The 17,982-nt window shown below is 37.2% G+C and overlaps 1 protein-coding gene and 1 long non-coding RNA gene across 3 annotated transcripts; both read right to left on the bottom strand.

Annotated features, from left to right (window-relative positions):
• Positions 1-1,258: 1,258 nt before the first annotated feature.
• On the bottom strand, positions 1,259-16,165 carry LOC146457725 (endoplasmic reticulum junction formation protein lunapark-A-like). Of its 2 annotated transcripts, XM_085091774.1 has the most exons (13): positions 16,026-16,165; positions 15,828-15,869; positions 14,175-14,362; positions 13,188-13,246; positions 13,026-13,066; positions 12,277-12,360; positions 10,894-10,969; positions 8,581-8,772; positions 7,467-7,576; positions 6,966-7,074; positions 4,649-4,822; positions 3,483-3,566; positions 1,259-2,372 (listed from the first exon to the last, which is right to left on the bottom strand). In XM_085091774.1, exons 1-13 carry the CDS (start codon positions 16,050-16,052, stop codon positions 2,299-2,301), a joined length of 1,260 nt encoding a protein of 419 aa, XP_084947900.1. In that variant the 5' UTR covers positions 16,053-16,165; the 3' UTR covers positions 1,259-2,298. The 2 variants fall into 2 exon arrangements, with proteins under 2 accessions (XP_084947900.1, XP_084947901.1); XM_085091775.1 differs by lacking the exon at positions 3,483-3,566.
• Positions 4,835-6,959, bottom strand: LOC146457726 (uncharacterized). The gene is made up of 3 exons (XR_014858436.1): positions 6,639-6,959; positions 5,510-5,559; positions 4,835-5,341 (listed from the first exon to the last, which is right to left on the bottom strand). It is a non-coding gene; the product is annotated as an uncharacterized LOC146457726 (long non-coding RNA).
• Positions 16,166-17,982: the final 1,817 nt, after the last annotated feature.

The following is a 17,982-nucleotide window of genomic DNA, read 5'->3' as shown; positions in this document are numbered from 1 at the left end:
ACGGTAAACAATACCTAAAAGACTTCGGGTTACATATCACATTCACCAAATTGGACAAATATTTTCCGGCATTTCAATAAATTATCTACAGGCTGCAATTTTTCTAAATTTATAAATGCTATCGACTGATCTGATACTATATCTTCAAATGAATTTGGTTAGCATGGCGTCAACAGGAACAATGCTTTTAAATCAGCTGTCTGTATTCATAGAATTTTTCTTTTCCGCTGTAAATAGCACCTGTTGTTTCAAGGGAGGAAATTGAAGAAAGCTGTCATTTTGCAGCGCAATTTATCTTTATTTATTAATTTTTTTTAGCCAGCACCATTTCACCTAAGCTGCGTAATTCTTTAGTAGAAATTCTTCCTCCTTCCCCGTGTTACAAAAGCTCAAAGTAAGAGCTTAACAAAGAAGAACGCGAGCCACTGCGCCGGGAGAACAAAATTGCTGTGGGTTGGTCACTAAACATTAAATATGCAGACAAAACAGTCTACTGTTTTTTATCTTCCACATCAGTCCATCACAAGATACATCACGACATCAAAGTTTCTGTTCGCGAAATTGTTAAAAGTATAAAGAGCCGCTCTTCTGCGTAGAAATGGTATAGCTCATTACATCTTCTTTTTTTTTTTGCTCCGAGGGCACTGTCAAAATTTTACCCGGATAAGCTCTAGTTCGTTGGGTTTTTGCATGGGTTCATTAATCTATGTTTTTTTATCTTTTCCAAATAGAACATCTTCTTCCGGGTGCAGAAATTCTTTCTTCGGATGTGGCGTTACTAAACAATTTCTGTGATCAATTCAGTAGTTTTCTTTTCGCAGATTGGGCGGGGCGTTCCCTCCCAGCCCCCTCCATTTGACTGGAATCCCTCTTCCGTCCCCCCCCCCCCCCCCTCCCCGCCTCAAGTACTGGATATCTGTTCCTTCCAGTCGAGACCCAAGGGCCGGCCCACGCGTAGATTTGGTGGAAGAGGGGCACCTTTACAAAAGGAGAGCGGGCAGGAGTTTGCAGTTCCTTCACTTAATGCAAGGATCACAAATCACCTCAAAGTTATTGCCGTAATGCAAATGTAGACTGCTAAATTACCAATGAAATAATTAGTATGGACAACCTCGCATGTCTGTTTATACAGGAAATTGGAAAAAAAAATATACTGCTTCCCGCGTTCTCCTCCTCTTTCTACGGTTTTTACCGCGGAAACAATATACCACAGTAACCTGTAACTAGTACCATATCCCGCATAGATACAACAAAGAACGAATATTCAATGTTCTTTTATTTTGTTCTGTTCACAGTAAACTAACTGACACCTTAACGAGCTTGAAAAGTATTTAAGTCCACTTCGTGGCATATTGGTTCAACTCAATATAATTTAAAAGCACCCGTAACTAGGTTTTGCTTGAAACTTCAATAAATAACACAAGGCTCCTCGACTTATCAATGGAAATAATTGAGACAGCAAATTAGAAGAATACAAGACGAAATGAAAATGTCGCCTTCCCAATTGAAATTAGGTCAATTTAGCCCATGCTGTGGTGAATTTTCGTCTAAGTAATCACTGAATAATTTTAGCCACCAGTTCGAAAACTACAACACATTCTCAAGTGATATGTCATCAGAATGGAAATTTTGCAGTACTTCCTGCGGCGTTGAAATTGCATGACAAGGCTTTTTATTGGTTTAGGAAACATTAAAGTTATTCTTATCTCCTTCCATCCTTCAGTTGATTTCATTAGCTTTCCTCACTTCCTAATGGTTCGTGTCATTTTTTCCTCAAAGTTAAATCATCGATGCTGAGTCTCAAAATGGGTGTGTTTACCACTGTACTTTTCACGAGGTATGACTTGATGGCTACAAAGTCACTTTTCACATCAAATGAAAAACTCAATTCACAGCTCACGACTGCTCAGCAAATCACATTTCATGAGGAAAAAAGTCATTTTTACCTTCCAGGCCAAACAATATGGCACGTCCGACAGCTGAAAATAAGCAGTATACCGTCTCAAAAATCATGCTTAACTCTTTTATGGCAAACAACAATCATGTAATTAAATACAGAAGCTTGCGCTGACATCCAGTTACATCAATAATTTAGAAGACTCTTCATCAAAATTGCTAACGTCCATCTCAGCTATCCTTGTTCCCAGTGCTCCTCTCTTCTCACACCTCTGAAACATCCAACTCTTCATCCACATAAATAAAGTGACTTTTCTAGTATCTTTTCACTCAAATTCTTTGTTAAACATCAATAAGCTGTCTTGGGCCTGCATTCTGCAGTAGCTCTAATATATTAATAATTTAATGTTCCTCTTCTTTTTTATCCTCACTTTGCGTATTTTCCAAGTTAATTGCTGGTGTGTTCTTAACTTCACCTGCAAAGAAAAAGAAGTCAACAAAAACATCACCCTTAGGACATAGATGTGATAACAACAAACACCCTAAAAAATTGATATTTCTAAGTTTAAAAGAGCAAAACTAAATAAAAAAGGCACTAGAGGTTAATATAACATCAAACAACAAAATGTGCAGATCTAGAAAACATCCATACTCCCCCCACAGAAGGTTTTATGTTTTGCAGCCCTGTCCCTCAAGGAAATTCCAGTTTAGCTTCATACTTTGCTACTAAAATTTTGACTTTTAGGACCCCCCATCCCCCTAGGAATTTCCAATGACCTTCTCTGGGGTGGGTATGGATTTTTTTTCTGGGACTGCACTTGTAATCTACTTTAGTTTTGAACTCAGAGGTTCAAATTGTTACAAAAAAAATTCATTGTTTTACTGGTATGTCATTTTCATGTTTGAAAGTAAGCATTAATTTTTGCTAATGGCATTTTTTTGACAGCGTTTTCAAAGAATAATTTATTATGGTAACACAGGTGAAAGTTTGAAAGAGCAAACATTGCAATGGAAACACAACCCAAAGCAAAGGATTGTTTTCGAGTTCCCCCAAATGTCAGAAACATACCACACGTTATGTGAACAAGGAAAGACAATTTTTCATTTCGTTTTTTAGATATGGCTGTATGCTTGAAGTAATTTTTTCACACAGTTGTCAAACATGGTTTCAACCAATCACAGTACAGGTTGTATCTGATGTATTTCACAAAAGGTATTTCATAAAAGAGGTATTTTTTTCAGTCAGTTACACAGAAAACCTGAGTTCTCTAAAAAGGAGTTGAACCTGACCTTCCAATTACTAATTTGGATCCTCTACCACTGAGCTACAGGAGACTCATGGGAACCATCCTGCATACTGCTAGGATTTGAATGTCAATAAGTGGCATATACACAATGGAATAAATGTGATGTTATCTTGTGTTATCAAATTAGCCTGTTGAATAATGATAGAGGGTTTTATTCAGTCAACGACACAGGCATGCTTGGAAAAAGAAATTCCAAGTTCTACTAACAAGACTCAAACCTATGACCTTTTAATTACTAGTTCTGATGCATCCGAACTAGTATTTCATGTAATTTGATACCTTGTGGCTTGTCAGATGGATTGTGGTCACCATTCACTATGGCATTACCATTAACAGCAGGTTTGTTATTATCCTTCTGTGTAACTGATAAATAATAAAAAAAATTAACCAAGCAATAATTGTTTCTAAGTTTCGTTCTGGGATATGTAAAATTCTGAATAATTCAAGAGACTTTTTAGGACTTGTTTTCTTGGGGGGGGGGGGGGGGGGGGCTTCTATTAGGAGGATTTTTTTATTGAAGGAAAGTTTGAATTTCAAACTTGGTTGGATGCAACAGCAGCAAACCCTAAGAGGGCATGGGCTTATGATCAGAAGGCCTTATTAAGAACGTTTGCATCTGTGATTTAGGGGGAGAGGGAGGGGGCTTCTTCTTATAGGGGTCTATATACTGGATCTTAGGGTACCCCTCAAGGGTACAGTGGATGGTAACAACAGAGAATAGGGTATGGGAACCGACAGAGAAACAGCATTTGTGTCCTTGGTAAATGACAGGATTGGGTAAATGTAGAGAAATATTGTACAATAGTGTGTAATAGTGAAAGTACAAACGCACAAAGCTACATGAACCAGGAAGTTCAGAGACTTCCCGTCCCTCACAACATCACAACATGTACAAAAGATAAGATGAGAGAAGATCAAATTTCCCAAATGAAAATCAACAAAAAGACCAGTCTTATTACTGTTGCTTATTATTATTATGCTTAATGAGTGTTATTATTGATCCCTGTCTATTCACTGACCACAAACCAATTTTCCCTGCCTACCAAAGACAAATAATTTGGCAATAAACCAGCAATGAAGCCACAGAAATCAGCTCCTTTGCAGATAATTTTTGAAAACAACCTTAACTTTGTAAACAAGGAAACTCGCTTGCAAACCCAGTGGCTTGCCAAAAATCAAATTCGCTGACTTTTCACTGACTTTGGCTCAGGGTTTAGAAGTTCCCTGACATTATGCAAAATTTCCTGAGTTTGAAAAAAAAATCTGTTTTTCCCTGATCGTGGCATCTCTGATAATTCAGCTTCACCTTCACCTCGGACATGTTCTCTTGTCATGATTGGTAATAGCTCACTCAGGAAAACAGTGACATTTTGAAAATGTTCAAACCATAAACATATTTAAGCAACAACAAATGTGTACTAGTGAACTCAGAATTCAATACTGACCAGTCTTCTTCTCCAGCATGGCCTGTACAGAATTAGTTGGCTTCCGATGACGCACCCCCGCCCCATGTCCAGAGATGTGTCTTGGAGTTGTCCAAGTGTCATAGTCCAGTTTTGGAGCAATAGGACGCTGTTTTCTTGCAGGGTTCAAATGGTAACAATAACAACATCTAAATGCTGAACAAAAAACACAGACTCGACTAAGAAAGCAAAATAAGAATTCTAAAAGGTGATACCCATCACTCGGTGAATTCCCATAGACTTCAGACTTTCTAAAGGGTTGGAATCTCATTTACTCTGAAGCCTTTAAAACAAATCAAGCCAAGCCAACCACATGCTAGTAATTTGCAGTACTGATGCAAACACAATAATTAAAACAGGGCAGTATTGCAATGTAAAGAATGTAAACATTGTAATGATAATGTGTTAGTGTAAGATTTTTTTTTTTTTTTTAGTGCTAGTTTACATTTTTATTGTAAGCATTTTACTGTAAGTAGTGTTGCTATAGGGTAGTAAAATTATTAAAAAAAAATTCTGAGGCAGTTGCAATAATCACTATTCCTATTCGTGCAGCCAAAAATTTGATTCAAAGGAACATGCCAAATTATTTGTTTCAAGTAGGATACTTATACCAAATTTTTTTAGCCCAAGGGAAGTTATAAAAAAAAGTACTGCAGCAGGGACAGTGGTGAGACCCTAGAATAATAGTTATGTTGTAGGTTAAAATGACTCCAGGTTAAAATGATTTCAACCTAGGTTGATTTGTATTTTCCTTTGTTAAGGTTGGGTAATTTACATCTGAAACAAAGGAAAATACAAATCAACCTAGGTTGAAATTCATTTTAACCTGGGATTCATTTTAACCTACAACAGTTACATCTCCAAACTGGAAATAATAAATTATTATGACCATCCTTATGGCTAAAAGTTTAACGGAAAAATTTCCGTTAGCTGCGTGGCACTTGTACTTATAAAAAGGGAAAGGTAAACTATAGTTCTCAAAAACGAGTGTTCAGACGTTTCGGGCTTAGCCCTTCATCAGTGGAAAAGTTAAAATGCTGGCTTACGCCATGAAGTCAGATTTAAAGTTGTAAGGTGCGCGCACGATGTGCGCGTGACAACCTTTAGATATCTGAAGTCGGAGTTCAGTCCGCGCAGCTGACTGGTGCCTAGTCTGAAAATAAGGCGCATCTCCTGACGCTTTCGTTGCTTGTTTCCGTCGCAGAGCATAATTCCACGGACTTTTGCGTCTTGGATAGTGTGGCCATTTGTATTAAAATGCTCTGCAACGGGAAAGCCCGGCAGGTTCTTCTCAATGCTGCGTAGGTGTTCACCAAAGCGTTGCCCTAGCGTGCGGCCAGTTTGGCCGATATAAATAGCAGGGCAACGGTGGCAAGAGATGCCATACACTAAGCCGGTTGTTCGACAGTTGAAAGCTTCTTTGATGACAATCGAGCATTTGGGACCCTGTAGCGTGGTGTCAGGACAAATATGGTCACAGGTACGGCAGCGGGCGTCATGCATGGAGAAGTTCCCACATAAGGATCAGGTTGGCTGTTAGCGATCGTATGCACTAAAATGTCGCGGATGTTACAATCACAGCAATAGGCAACCAGCGGCGGCTGAGGAAATATTTCACTAGTTTCAGGGTCGCCAGATAAAATGCTAAAATTGCGCAGCAGGATTCTCTTGATTCTTTCGTTTACAGGGTGGTAGGTAAGAACCAAGGGAATTCTGCTTGGCTCTCTACTTGTGGAGTCTTGATGGTGGATCGTGTCAAGATCAGGCTGTAGAGAGGAGGCACAGTACCCTCTTTGAACGAAAAAAGTGATCATCTCCTTGCACCTCTCCAGAAAATCAGAGTTGTCAGAACACAGGCGCCAAAGCCGTAAAAGTTGACTGTGGGGGAGACCTTATTTGCAGTGCCAAGGATGTGAAGATTGATGATGAAGGTAGCTGTGTGTCACTGACCTTGTAGTGTACACACAGCTACCTTATTGCTACACTGTTATCTGAGCCATGCAAAGGTCTAACCATTTGCAGATGTCCCAGCAATGGTATCCAGCATGTTTGCCAGTTATTTTGAGACCCCGAGTGCTGGCGTGGCTGGGATTTGAACCTGCAACCTCACCTACAGAAGTCTGGCTGCTTACCAAAAAGAACTCAGAAAAACACAGGGCCTACAGTTACTGCTAACTACAAACTGCCAGTAGCACTAACATTCCTCAATGGGAAGCCAAAGTAAATCAACAAAAAGTGGAGTAACATGATTAAAACAGCTTGACAAAAAATAAAATACATGGTGTCAACCATCCAGTACCTGTGTATTCAAATTCTTCCTTCAGTGCCATTCCATTGTGTGAACAGCATTGATGACAAATCAGAGCATAACGGTTGTTTGGACCATCACCAACAAGGTACTCTATCACCTGAAAAAGCCACAAATCGATATAAACATACTTAATTTTATCTGTGATAAATGCATGGGGGGGGGGGGGGGCCTCCCATATAAAAGTGACAGGATGATAGTCATACCTTTTAGGGGTTAAAATTTGTGGTTTGGTACCCCTTGGGGCGCTAACTTCTAAAATCATTGACCTCTGTCAGAGGTATGATGGTACCTTTTAGGGTATTGAGCCGAAAAATGTGAGAGGAAGTAGATGTCTGTCAATCAACTGATTTTAATTTTTGTCTCGTTCATGACTCCCCCTTAGGAGTAAACGATGTACAGACCACGCCTGATTGGTTTATTATTGTTGGTTTTGGTTTATGACACTGTTGATAACTGCTTTAACTGCACTTAAAAGGGCTTTCAACAAACCTTATCCATGGCAGTCCTCTCGCGCGGTAAGATTGGTTGAGGCGGTCTCAACATTGGCCCCGGCGAACCATGCGGGCGTGGCACACCCTGTGGTACTGGAGATGCAGTAGCTACATAACAAATACATATTTAATAGTCATTTACTTTTTCATAATCAACACCAGCTCTAGAAAGTCACTTGTTTCTTAAAATTTGGTTTGCAACAACAATTAACCCAAAGCACAAATGCATGAACAATACCCTTTATTTGGTGCAAGATATGATATGCACGGATATCATACATTTGTCTGCATTTTGCTCTCAAAAGTGAACAGTTTTCCAAGGGAAAATCTCAGGGAAATAATATTGTGAGTTTGGAGGAAATGATTATTTATGAATATTTTTAAAGCCAAACCTAAGGGTAGCCTGATTTCAACACCAAATATTTAATATTATTGATATTGAATTATTATCAGGTTTTCATCTCGCTCATTAAAGCTAATTTTAAAGCTAATTTTAAGCTAGTGGTAAAGAAAAGTCCATGTCAAAACTGAGAAACAAAAATCTTTTTGAACAGTCTTCATTGATTAGTATAATTTATTGATTATTGATTCATTGATTATTGATTATTAATTCATTGATTAGATAATGGTTTTCTTTTTTTTAGCAACTTAAGATATTATATATATTTTATATTATTATCAATACTCTTAGATTTCATTACTATTATTATGTAAAGTACCTTGATACATGTAACTTATAAATTTTAGCGTAGTTTGTAATAATATCAGCCAATTGAAAATTTATGCAATTCAGACACTTAGCTGTAATGTAAATTGATCTAATAAACCTATCTATTTATCTAGTAAGTAAACTTGAATCAAAGTTCACAGGATTAGATTAATTGAGCTTTGAACAACTGGGCCCTGATTATTAACCTGTTCGGCCACAATAATGATAAGCATGTAATTTCTCCTTACAATACACCACACACAGGTCACAAGAAAAAAGAAAATGATCACCAAGCATATCACATCTTCATGCTTAAACAAATTCTCCCAACTAATATCATAAGAACTGTATAGAGGTCAATAAGGAGAATATACTAGTACATGTATACAATATTAAGACTCACCTGAAGACGAAGAAGATATATTCATAAGACTGTTTGATTTCCTTGGCTCCAAAGGCTCCTTATTCTGCTGTTTAGATGCCCCTGATTGGTTCAGTTGGGAAGGAGACTCAGCAAGCAAAGGCTCAGAGATGGTGCGTTGTAATGGACCTCCAGGACTCTCAAGCTTGGGTAGCGGATTTCTTTGTCTTAATTCTGCAAAGTACAACATGATAACACAAACGTTTGGTTTTATCAACGGAGTTGATAATATATGAATATCAATGTTTGAAGTGTTTGCCCTTTCATCAGAAATATGAATTTGAGAACATATCAGTTCAACAGTAGTGACATTAATATTACCTGAGTCTGTTATAATTTCTTGGTCTTATAGCATATCAATCCAGTTATGATGTCATCAGTAAACTACATATTATGTAGATGACATAATAACTGGATTGATTATTATACCCATCTGGCATTCCAGGTATAAACGTTTAGACATTTTTTGACAAATTTGAACATTCATCTTAGGTTTTACTTGGAAAACCATCTGTACGTTTTTGTGATATATCTAAAAAAACAAACCATGCAGATGTATGGAAGGTAAGTTCACATGTTGCTTTTTGATTTTCAAAAGTGATCCAAACTGAATTTCTTCAACAATATCAAAATTATAGAGTAGAACCCCACTTTACTGATACCTGCTTGTTACACACAATTGTGTTTGTCCTCACAAAAAGCTCAACATATTTTTATTTTCTCTGACATTAGCCAGCTAAATACAGACACCAGTTAAAGTGCCCCTGGGACGAAAATTTCATTTTCCATCTTTTTGCATTTTCGTGTACAATATGACCTTCTTACTCATGTTACCAAATTTCAATCCTTTACGGCGATTGGAAGTATTTTTTTTTTAGCCTTTTATTCGAGATTTCACGGGGCCGCCATTACTTGGCCTTGTTCGGGAAGTTAACAAGGCCGCTTGGCTCAAATTACAGGAAGTGACGTCATTGGCTCAACACAAAAAATTCCCATGGTTAATTTTCATATGAATTCTACTTCATAAACTGTATTCTGCTGTTGCGAACTAAATAACAGCAGAATACAGTTTATGAAGTAGAATCCATATGAAAATTAGCCATGTGGAATTTTTCGTGTTGAACCAATGACGTCACTTCCTGTAATTTGAGCCAAGCGGCCTTGTTAACTTCCCGAACAAGGCCAAGTAATGGTGGCCGTGAAATCTCGAATAAAAGGCTAAAAAAAATACTTCCAATTGGCGTAAAGGATTGAAATTTGGTAACATGAGTAAGGTCATATTCTACACGAAAATTCAAAAAGATGGACAATGAAATTTTCGGCCCAGGGGCACTTTATAATGGATAGCAGCCACTTTTCTGTGACCCAGGTGACATGCTCTTGTACAAAGTTAACCTTGCTAAAGTTACTAAATATCAAACTTAAAATGTCAGTGCAGAGCAAAGTCATACACTTTTTTGAATAACCATATTTATTTGATTAACCACCCTGGGCACTTATTTAATTTTGGACCCATTAGGGTGGGTGGGTATTCTAGATGGGCGCTTATTCGAGGGTGGGCGCTTATTATTTTCCCAACATTTTCAGCAAGTGAGGACATTTTTAGAGAAAAACAAAACAAGGGATAACAAGTTTATTTCGCTTCAAAACAAACTTGTGCAAAATCTAACATAAACAATAAAATTATAAAAGTTCATTGACTACCGTATCTAAAACCAATTTTGGAACACAACTGATGCTCCTCTTACTCCACGCTGGGCTTAAGTACAAACATGTTTTTTGTTAGGAGGGGGTGGGGTGGGCACTTATAAACTTTTTGGGCTTTCAGGGTGGGTGCTTATTTGAAGGTAGGTGGTAAATCAAATAAATGCAGTATTACCTTATCAGTCAAGTTTGAAGCACTGAGAGAATGTAAATTTTAGAGTAAAACTATTTGAATGAGTGCAAGGTTTCTTCTGTTTGTACTCCCTTTACAGTTAAGACAATAAACATTGTTCTGTTGCTTTTGTATCGACATATCATGTGTCTGAGACATTTATTCTGAGAGCCCGCTTAATACAGACACCTGGATAACATGGACAGTCATGTATGTCCCTTTGTTGTCAGTATTTAACCAGATTCGACTGTATATATACACATAGTCAAGCTAAAGAGGATATAGTTCTGAGGCTTTCACTAAAGCGATAAACTGAACCTTGTGAATCTTGTGAACCATTTAATGTTCAGAAAAAAACACCAAAACAGTCACAATCAAGTCTGACAATCAAAAAATAATTTTTGTTTTTAATTTCTGACCTGTGCCCATGGTCCCACTTGGGCTTTGCATTCCAGCAGGTGCTGGAGATGATGGTGTCACTTCTTTCTTCTCCACCTTAGTTAGCAACAACAAAATATTATTATTTAATAATCACAACTTCATTATATTTGTACATCTGGCTGGGAAGAAATTGAAGGGCTGAGAATATCACTTTTTACGCGGGATGCCCTGAGGGGGCATACCGTGTCTAAAAACGGGTCGATTTCTTTTTTTTTTTTTCTTCGTCGTAGCTACAAATTAGTACATTAATTTATTCATTAAACTCTCCCCTCTTCTACTCGGGATGTATTGTTCTGATTGTCTTTAAAAACAGCCGTCCAATCAAAATCCATTCTTGTCACTTATATCGCTAGGGAGGGGACCCACTCACCCTGACCTGTGTGACGTCAACGCATCATTTAAATTCTTCATCAAAACTGCATTAAATTGTGGCGCCATATTGTTAACATGTTCTGGACTCAAGTGTGCCGTTTTCAAACGGAAATTTCACCATTTTGAAGCGGTAAATCAAAAGAATAACTTCTAAGAAGCACTCGACATCTAAAACGGTGGAAATCGGAGAGTTCCTGGCGAAGGAATCGTGCTTTCTTTGACAGTCTTAGACCACAATTGCAGACAGAAACGAGGTCATTGAGAAGCTTACGTCATCGCAATGGAATTCCCGCAATTTCCTTTGAAACCCTGAGTAGCGTAACACAAGGGAAACAACGTAACGCGATCTTCGTGACTCAAACTATTCCATTGGCAAGGATGGTTTTATAAATCTGCGAAGCACACAGTTGGAATAAATATATCAGCTACGGCATCTCGCGTAATGCCAGTATAGCAGGCATCTTGTTTATCTCAAATTTGAAGGCAATTTTCTGTTTTCCCCAAAAGTGTCTGTATTTTTGCCTGTGGGCTTCCATTTTGTCAGAACATCACTTTGTAAAACTGACTTTGTTTTTCTCGTGGAAGCTGTCAGATTTGTTGAATGTGTAATCTTTCCTGAAAACCTACAAAACTTTATTTATTTTATGTTTTTTTACAGTAAATGGCATAGTCCTACACAAGTTAAGGAAAGAAATTATATGGGTTGAATCTGGCCATGAAGATATGTTTTCTTACTGTGTATTCAATGGTGGTGAAGACTCCAATTAATACTCTAATGACGATGTTTGCACACAGGAGTGAAAAAATGTGTCGCAGTAAAGGCTAATCAATAACTGACAGTTGTGCTAAATATGGTAAGTTGTAATCTCAGTAATGAAATAGAAAAAATGTTAAGAAAAAATCACTCTTGTCCCTGTCTATGACAAGATGGACATTTCATCTTGTCTATTATAAAGATTTGCCGAAAATGATTGAATGTTAGTTCATACCTTGACTATTTCAGAATTAGGATCATATTTGTCCAGGAGATCTTTAGCAGCCTTGTAGGTTTCCTTTTCCATGACTTCTTCAAGCTGAAAAACAAAAACGTGTTTATGTGACCAATTACTGGTATAGCAAAAATGCTTTGATAAACAACATTGGCAAAAGCTAATAAGATTATTAGGATTCTACTCTTTATAAAAAATACTATTAATAATAGCAACTACTCTACAATCTTACTTAAAATTCTGTAGGACCTTATGAGTTAAATACGTTTTTTTTTTTTTTTTACAGGATCATGAGGGATAATGAGAGAATTATAGACCATGTTTAGTATTCTTAGTACTCTAAACTTGCTATCCTTTCTTGTATCCTTTAAAAATAGGCTCATTTTCCCAGGTAAAAACTCAAAAAACTGCTGATTAAATTATTTGATCAAGTTTACTTTTCTTGAACTCTCTTTTTTTCACTTGAAATCAAGAGTAACTTGCACTACCCAGAAACGCTTTGTATATGCCACGTAGGCTTTCTTCCTAACCCATCCCACCCCACCCCCACCAGACTATGGCTCAGTCGATTTCATGCATGACCACCCACCCCTCCCCCCCCCCCCAATAAAAACCACAGCAGGCTTAGAAAATAGAACAAATGCCCCACCTACGGGCACACATGCCGGGAGTAGGGGGTGGGAAGGGACAGTCATGCTTTGAAAACAAAAAGGTAAAATTTAAAAAGAATAATCTGAAGTTCTACTTACAACTTGTCTTTTTCTATCTTTTAACTCCTCCAGCCTTCTAGCTGTAAAATTAAAATATGTCAAAAGACCCTCCATCAACACTGACTTAACGAGCAAACTTAATTACAAGGTTTAACTTGCGTAGCTTTTAAATAGACAAGAAGAAACTGCAAATTTACTGACCATTCTTACTCATCCTGCTCACAAAGACATAATGAAGCACCCTCTTCAATAAATAAACTCTAAACAAAACAAAAGGAAAAAATTCAATCAGACATTTCTCACTGGCCGGATGAGAAACAAACACGCAGAAACTTTTTTTTCTTACACAGTATTAAAGCCCAGGTTCAAGAGTACACAAGGATGTCACTATGATCGACACTGCTACGACTCCTTCCCTGACCCCAACCTTGTTCCTAGGGTCTCATCCATTCATGTCCCAGGGAGCAGCATACCCAAGTCGACTCAGTGCTCACATATATATATATCAGGTTAGACATTTAACTTTTCCTTTCTTCTTTGACATTTGGTGATCATTGTCACAGACCTCTATGTCACTCTCAATGGGAACGAGGTTCCCCTGACCCACCCACAATTCTTTGCATTAAGTTCTGTTTTGTTTGTTTGTTTCTTGCCTATTTGATTTTATTATTTGTTTTAGGGAAGAGGAGGAAGGCTCTGGCTTTATTAGTTTCTAGGTGATCTGATGAACTGTAGCAACCATTAAGCAGTTAATCAAGTTTATTTCACCGTGTTTTAACTTGCATTAACAATCATCACTGCTGTAACTTAGGTTCAAAGTTAAGTTTGGCGCTTTTGAAATACTGTACATGTATGTACTGACAGTCATACATACAAAGCTACTTAATTGTTGTTATTATTGTTGGTGGTGAAAGAAAAAAACTTAATCACTTCAGTGCCAAAAAACTGCCTAATCATTAGTTCTTTTTTTACTTTTGAAATCTATAAAATAGAGCTCTTTATTTCTTTCAGCAAACTTGTGATGGCTTTAATAGTTTTTAGATGGGGGAATCAAGTATACATTTTTTTTGACACCTATTTGGCTTAACATACCTCCAGTAGTGTAACAGAATAATAAATCTTTAAGTAAGCTGGAACAGGCTATCACAACATTACGTAGCTAAAAAGCAAACTTATAATAATACTCACACAAAAGGAAATACAAGAAGTGGAACTGAACGAACAGCTTTAGCTCTCCAAGACTTTGGAAAATCATAAAAATAGCAGACAAGAGCTGCAACAATGTAAAGCAAAATAGAGTAGAGGATTAAGGAGCCAATGAACTTCTTTCGTAGTCGCTCTGTTCTTTGTTGACTTGATTCCAAGGCTTTAAGATCCTGCAAGGAAATGATACAAAATGATTGTAATTGGAAACAAAAGCATGTAGTGAATTTCGTGGTGAGAAAGTCTAATGAAAAATAATATCCAAAATGTCTTACTTGTAAAGCCCATAAAGTGACCTAAAAGGTCATTATTTTATGAGCAAATTTTGTCGAAAGAGATTTCTGATCCACTATCTGACAATATTGGAGATGATTTATGAGATCAAATCCAGAAGCCTTTCATAAACTCAGTAGGAGTATTAATGGTTTCCTCTCATTTATTCATGGTACATAATTTGCATGTTTCCTAAGTAAATGTCTGCTACCTATTTATACACTCTGAGATAGGCATTTTAGCCAGAAATTGAAAATTGAGCGCCTAAACAGCATATACAGTGGAACCGTGCCCTACAGCCCTCTTGTTAATAGTCAGCCACCTCATTTATTATGGCCATTATGGAAGAGTTCTAAGTAGCTCACAAGCTCAGATGCCTACCCTCATCAGAGGCCAAATTTATCTCTCAAAAGACTTATAATTTGAAAATTATTACTGTCATTGTGCTTGCCCATAGTTAAGGGATAACGTGCCAAGCAGTTAGTGGCTGTGTGATAACCTGTGACTGATGAGGCCAAGACATGCTCTACAGCAGATGTCATAATATGGACATACTGAAATGGCACTGTTTAATAAAAATTGCAACCACTTGTACTTAAAACAAACATCTAAACTTGTTAAAACACACGGAAAGATTTCTGCACAGCCCCATACATTAATTATACATGCACAACTGTCATACTAACCCTCTTCCAAAACCATCGAGGGTGGACAAAGTTTTGAGTCACAAAATGTTCACATAATTAATGTATGGGGCTGTGCGGGAATCAATGCCAAACACACTGAAAAAATTGCATGACCACATGAAAAACTTGCTAGCAATCAGGACTTATCTCATATAATTTATGTCAATTTATTCCTCTGTCTGCAAGCTGCTCATAATGAAAGTTATAAATTATTTAATTCTAAAATATGAAACTTTTAATTTGTTTCCAGCAAAATAAACAGGTAGTTTTTAAAAAAAAACATTCACTGCTGTTACATTTATGTTTATCTCTTAAAGGTGCTAATTTGCCTCTAAGAGTATTAACATTGTCAGCTAACAAATTAGTACATTAAAATGGTAAGCATTAAAATTGACCAATATGGTTGTGAAATCTTTCAACTTCTTTCAACTGTTGTAGATTCGTGTAACTAATTATAACCAAAATAATTTGGACATTTATCCAGAAAGATATTCGCTTTACTATAAAATTAATTATAGTGATTTTCAGGGAACCTTTCTGAACAACTGTACGAAAATACAAGCAGGAAATTCAAAAGGAAAATTTAAATTGATGCACGCCAAAAATAAACATAGGCGATGACCGTGGTACTGTTGCAAATTTGCATTTGTAAAGAAATTTACCTCTGAAGAAATCTTACCTTCTCGAGGGACTCCAGTACTTCTCCTAATGATTCCTTTTTCTGTCACAAAGTAAAATTAAACTCAATACTCGTCAAAAGCGATTGTGGAAGATCGATGGTGCGTGTATCAACTTGCAGCGAGTCAAACACTTTTCATCAAAAATTTAACGAAGAAATCCCTGACAATGAGAATATAGGCGAAACTACAACACTCACTCTCCATCTCGAGAAAATAATGCCCATGACAGCGATTATGGCCCGCGATTATTTCGAAGGAAACTTCGAGCTCTATTCAAATCTATCTGTTTTCCATACTGCTCACATCCTCACCGATTCACGGCGCCAAAATACACCATGGGATCATGCGCTGTTGAACAGGGAATGTAAGATTGGAATGGACTCAACAATATGAACGGGGAATAGAACTTCATGTTAGGTCCACGCAGATTGCTGAAGGGCAGGTTTGCTTTTAGTACTTTAATTCATATAATTGCCTATACCGAGCTCTGCAGGCGATATACTAGACTTGCCTCAAATTGTCTAAAAGGTCTGACTGGACTCCCACGAAAAGGAACTTTGAGAAAGTCTGGTGATACACCTCACAGTTTTGTAAAGTGGGGTCTCAGCGTTACAGGCGGGACCATTCTCAGAGAAAAATGAAGCATTTCTGCCGAGTTTACTCGTAGCACGAGTCAAGTTGGAGTCACGAGCCAAGTTCGAGTCACATCACATCACCTTTATTTTACTTCGAATTTACAAGGGTAGCTGTATAGCTAATTTCTCCGAGAAAGAAAAAGAAAAAGAAAAAAATAAAATAAAATCGTATATTACATACAATATAATAAACTGCTAATTACATAAGTAACAATCGCATAAGTGTTCGAAAGAAATTTGGCATATTTTAGTTCTGAACTCATTCAAGGACGTTAATGACCTCAGGTCCTCTGTTAGTTTGTTCCACATGTTTGCAGAAGTGTGTCTGAAGGAATGAACTGGCCCGGACCATAAGTAGTTGCGTTAACATATGGAATAACAAGTTTCCTTGATCCTCGTAGGTTGCGTTCAGTATTTCTCATTTGAAAAAGACCACGTGTGTACTTCGACATTGACATTGTTTCAAACTGTTTTCATCATGTTTTCATCACTTAAAAACTGTTTTCATCATGCCTCTTGGCACCTGATACTACTGATACAGACTCAGGGTCCAACTTTTATTTTTCTCTTTTTTTTTCTTCTTTTTTTTGTTTTTGTTTTTGTTTTTGCTTTTGTTTTTGTTTTTGTTTCTTTTTCTTTTTCTTATGTCTTCTGGTTGTTTTTCTCTTTTATATAATGATGTACTAGTGGGAAACGGAAAAAATAACTGTCAGGTTTGCAACATTTTTCGTTTTGTAAATATCGATCGCTAGAACCATTTAACCGCTGTGATTCGCTGCTACTGTGGAAAGATATACGACAACTGTTAGTGTTCATAAATTTTCTAGGAAGATTAAGACCTTTAATTGTATATACCCAAAGCAGAGATCCCATTTCCATGGCTGAGAAAACGGACGGTGATGATCGAAGTATTACCTGCCTGACTCAAGCGCCATCAGTGTTGCATCCACAGGACAAACAGGATTACATATAATAGAATCTGTACCCTTCGCGGCCAAAATGTAGACGGCCATGAAAATTTTTAATTTTCCTAACACGTGGGTTTCACAAGGCATAGTGACTGAATTTTTAGTCACCAACAACATTGATCAACATTGGACAAACCCTTTCAGGAAAATTATAAAAGACGAGAATGAATGAGGACTGGGGTTAATTTGCTACCAACAATGAATTCTCGCGATCGCGTTGACGATAATAATATCTCGTTCATGTTTAATGCTTCGAACATCAGTTGGCACATCATTATGAAAACAACAATCACGATCACAGCCTTTGATCAAGACGAAAACGAAGCAAAAGGAAGAAGAAACAAAAGAACGGAACCTGACTCGAACTTGACTTGTGCTACGAGCAAACTCTCTATCCAGCAGTATTAAAAATCAAACATCTCGTTTCTTTTTTATCTAGCAATGCTAACTCTTGCTAGCTAAGTATTTCTGTGTGAACTCAAATTTTAAAGCCAATAAAATTTTGTCAGTAATGTTCACGAGATAGGCCGGGTATGTTCAATAACTCCCCT

The sequence above is a fragment of the Pavona decussata genome, unplaced genomic scaffold (assembly GCF_977016875.1).
Source record: "Pavona decussata unplaced genomic scaffold, jaPavDecu1.1 SCAFFOLD_238, whole genome shotgun sequence".
NCBI classification, from domain to species: domain Eukaryota; kingdom Metazoa; phylum Cnidaria; class Anthozoa; order Scleractinia; family Agariciidae; genus Pavona; species Pavona decussata.
This window is presented reverse-complemented; position numbering and strand designations above follow the sequence as displayed.

Excerpts from the sequence above, each read along its gene's own strand:
- LOC146457725 (XM_085091774.1), bottom strand. The coding sequence starts at position 16,052 with ATGGGCATTATTTTCTCGAGATGGAGA. Across the intron at positions 13,247-14,174 it reads CTTCTTGTATTTCCTTTTGT|AGTTTATTTATTGAAGAGGG; the intron begins GTGAGTATTATT and ends TGTTTTGTTTAG. Across the intron at positions 2,373-3,482 it reads TCCATCTGACAAGCCACAAG|GTGAAGTTAAGAACACACCA; the intron begins GTATCAAATTAC and ends TTTTCTTTGCAG.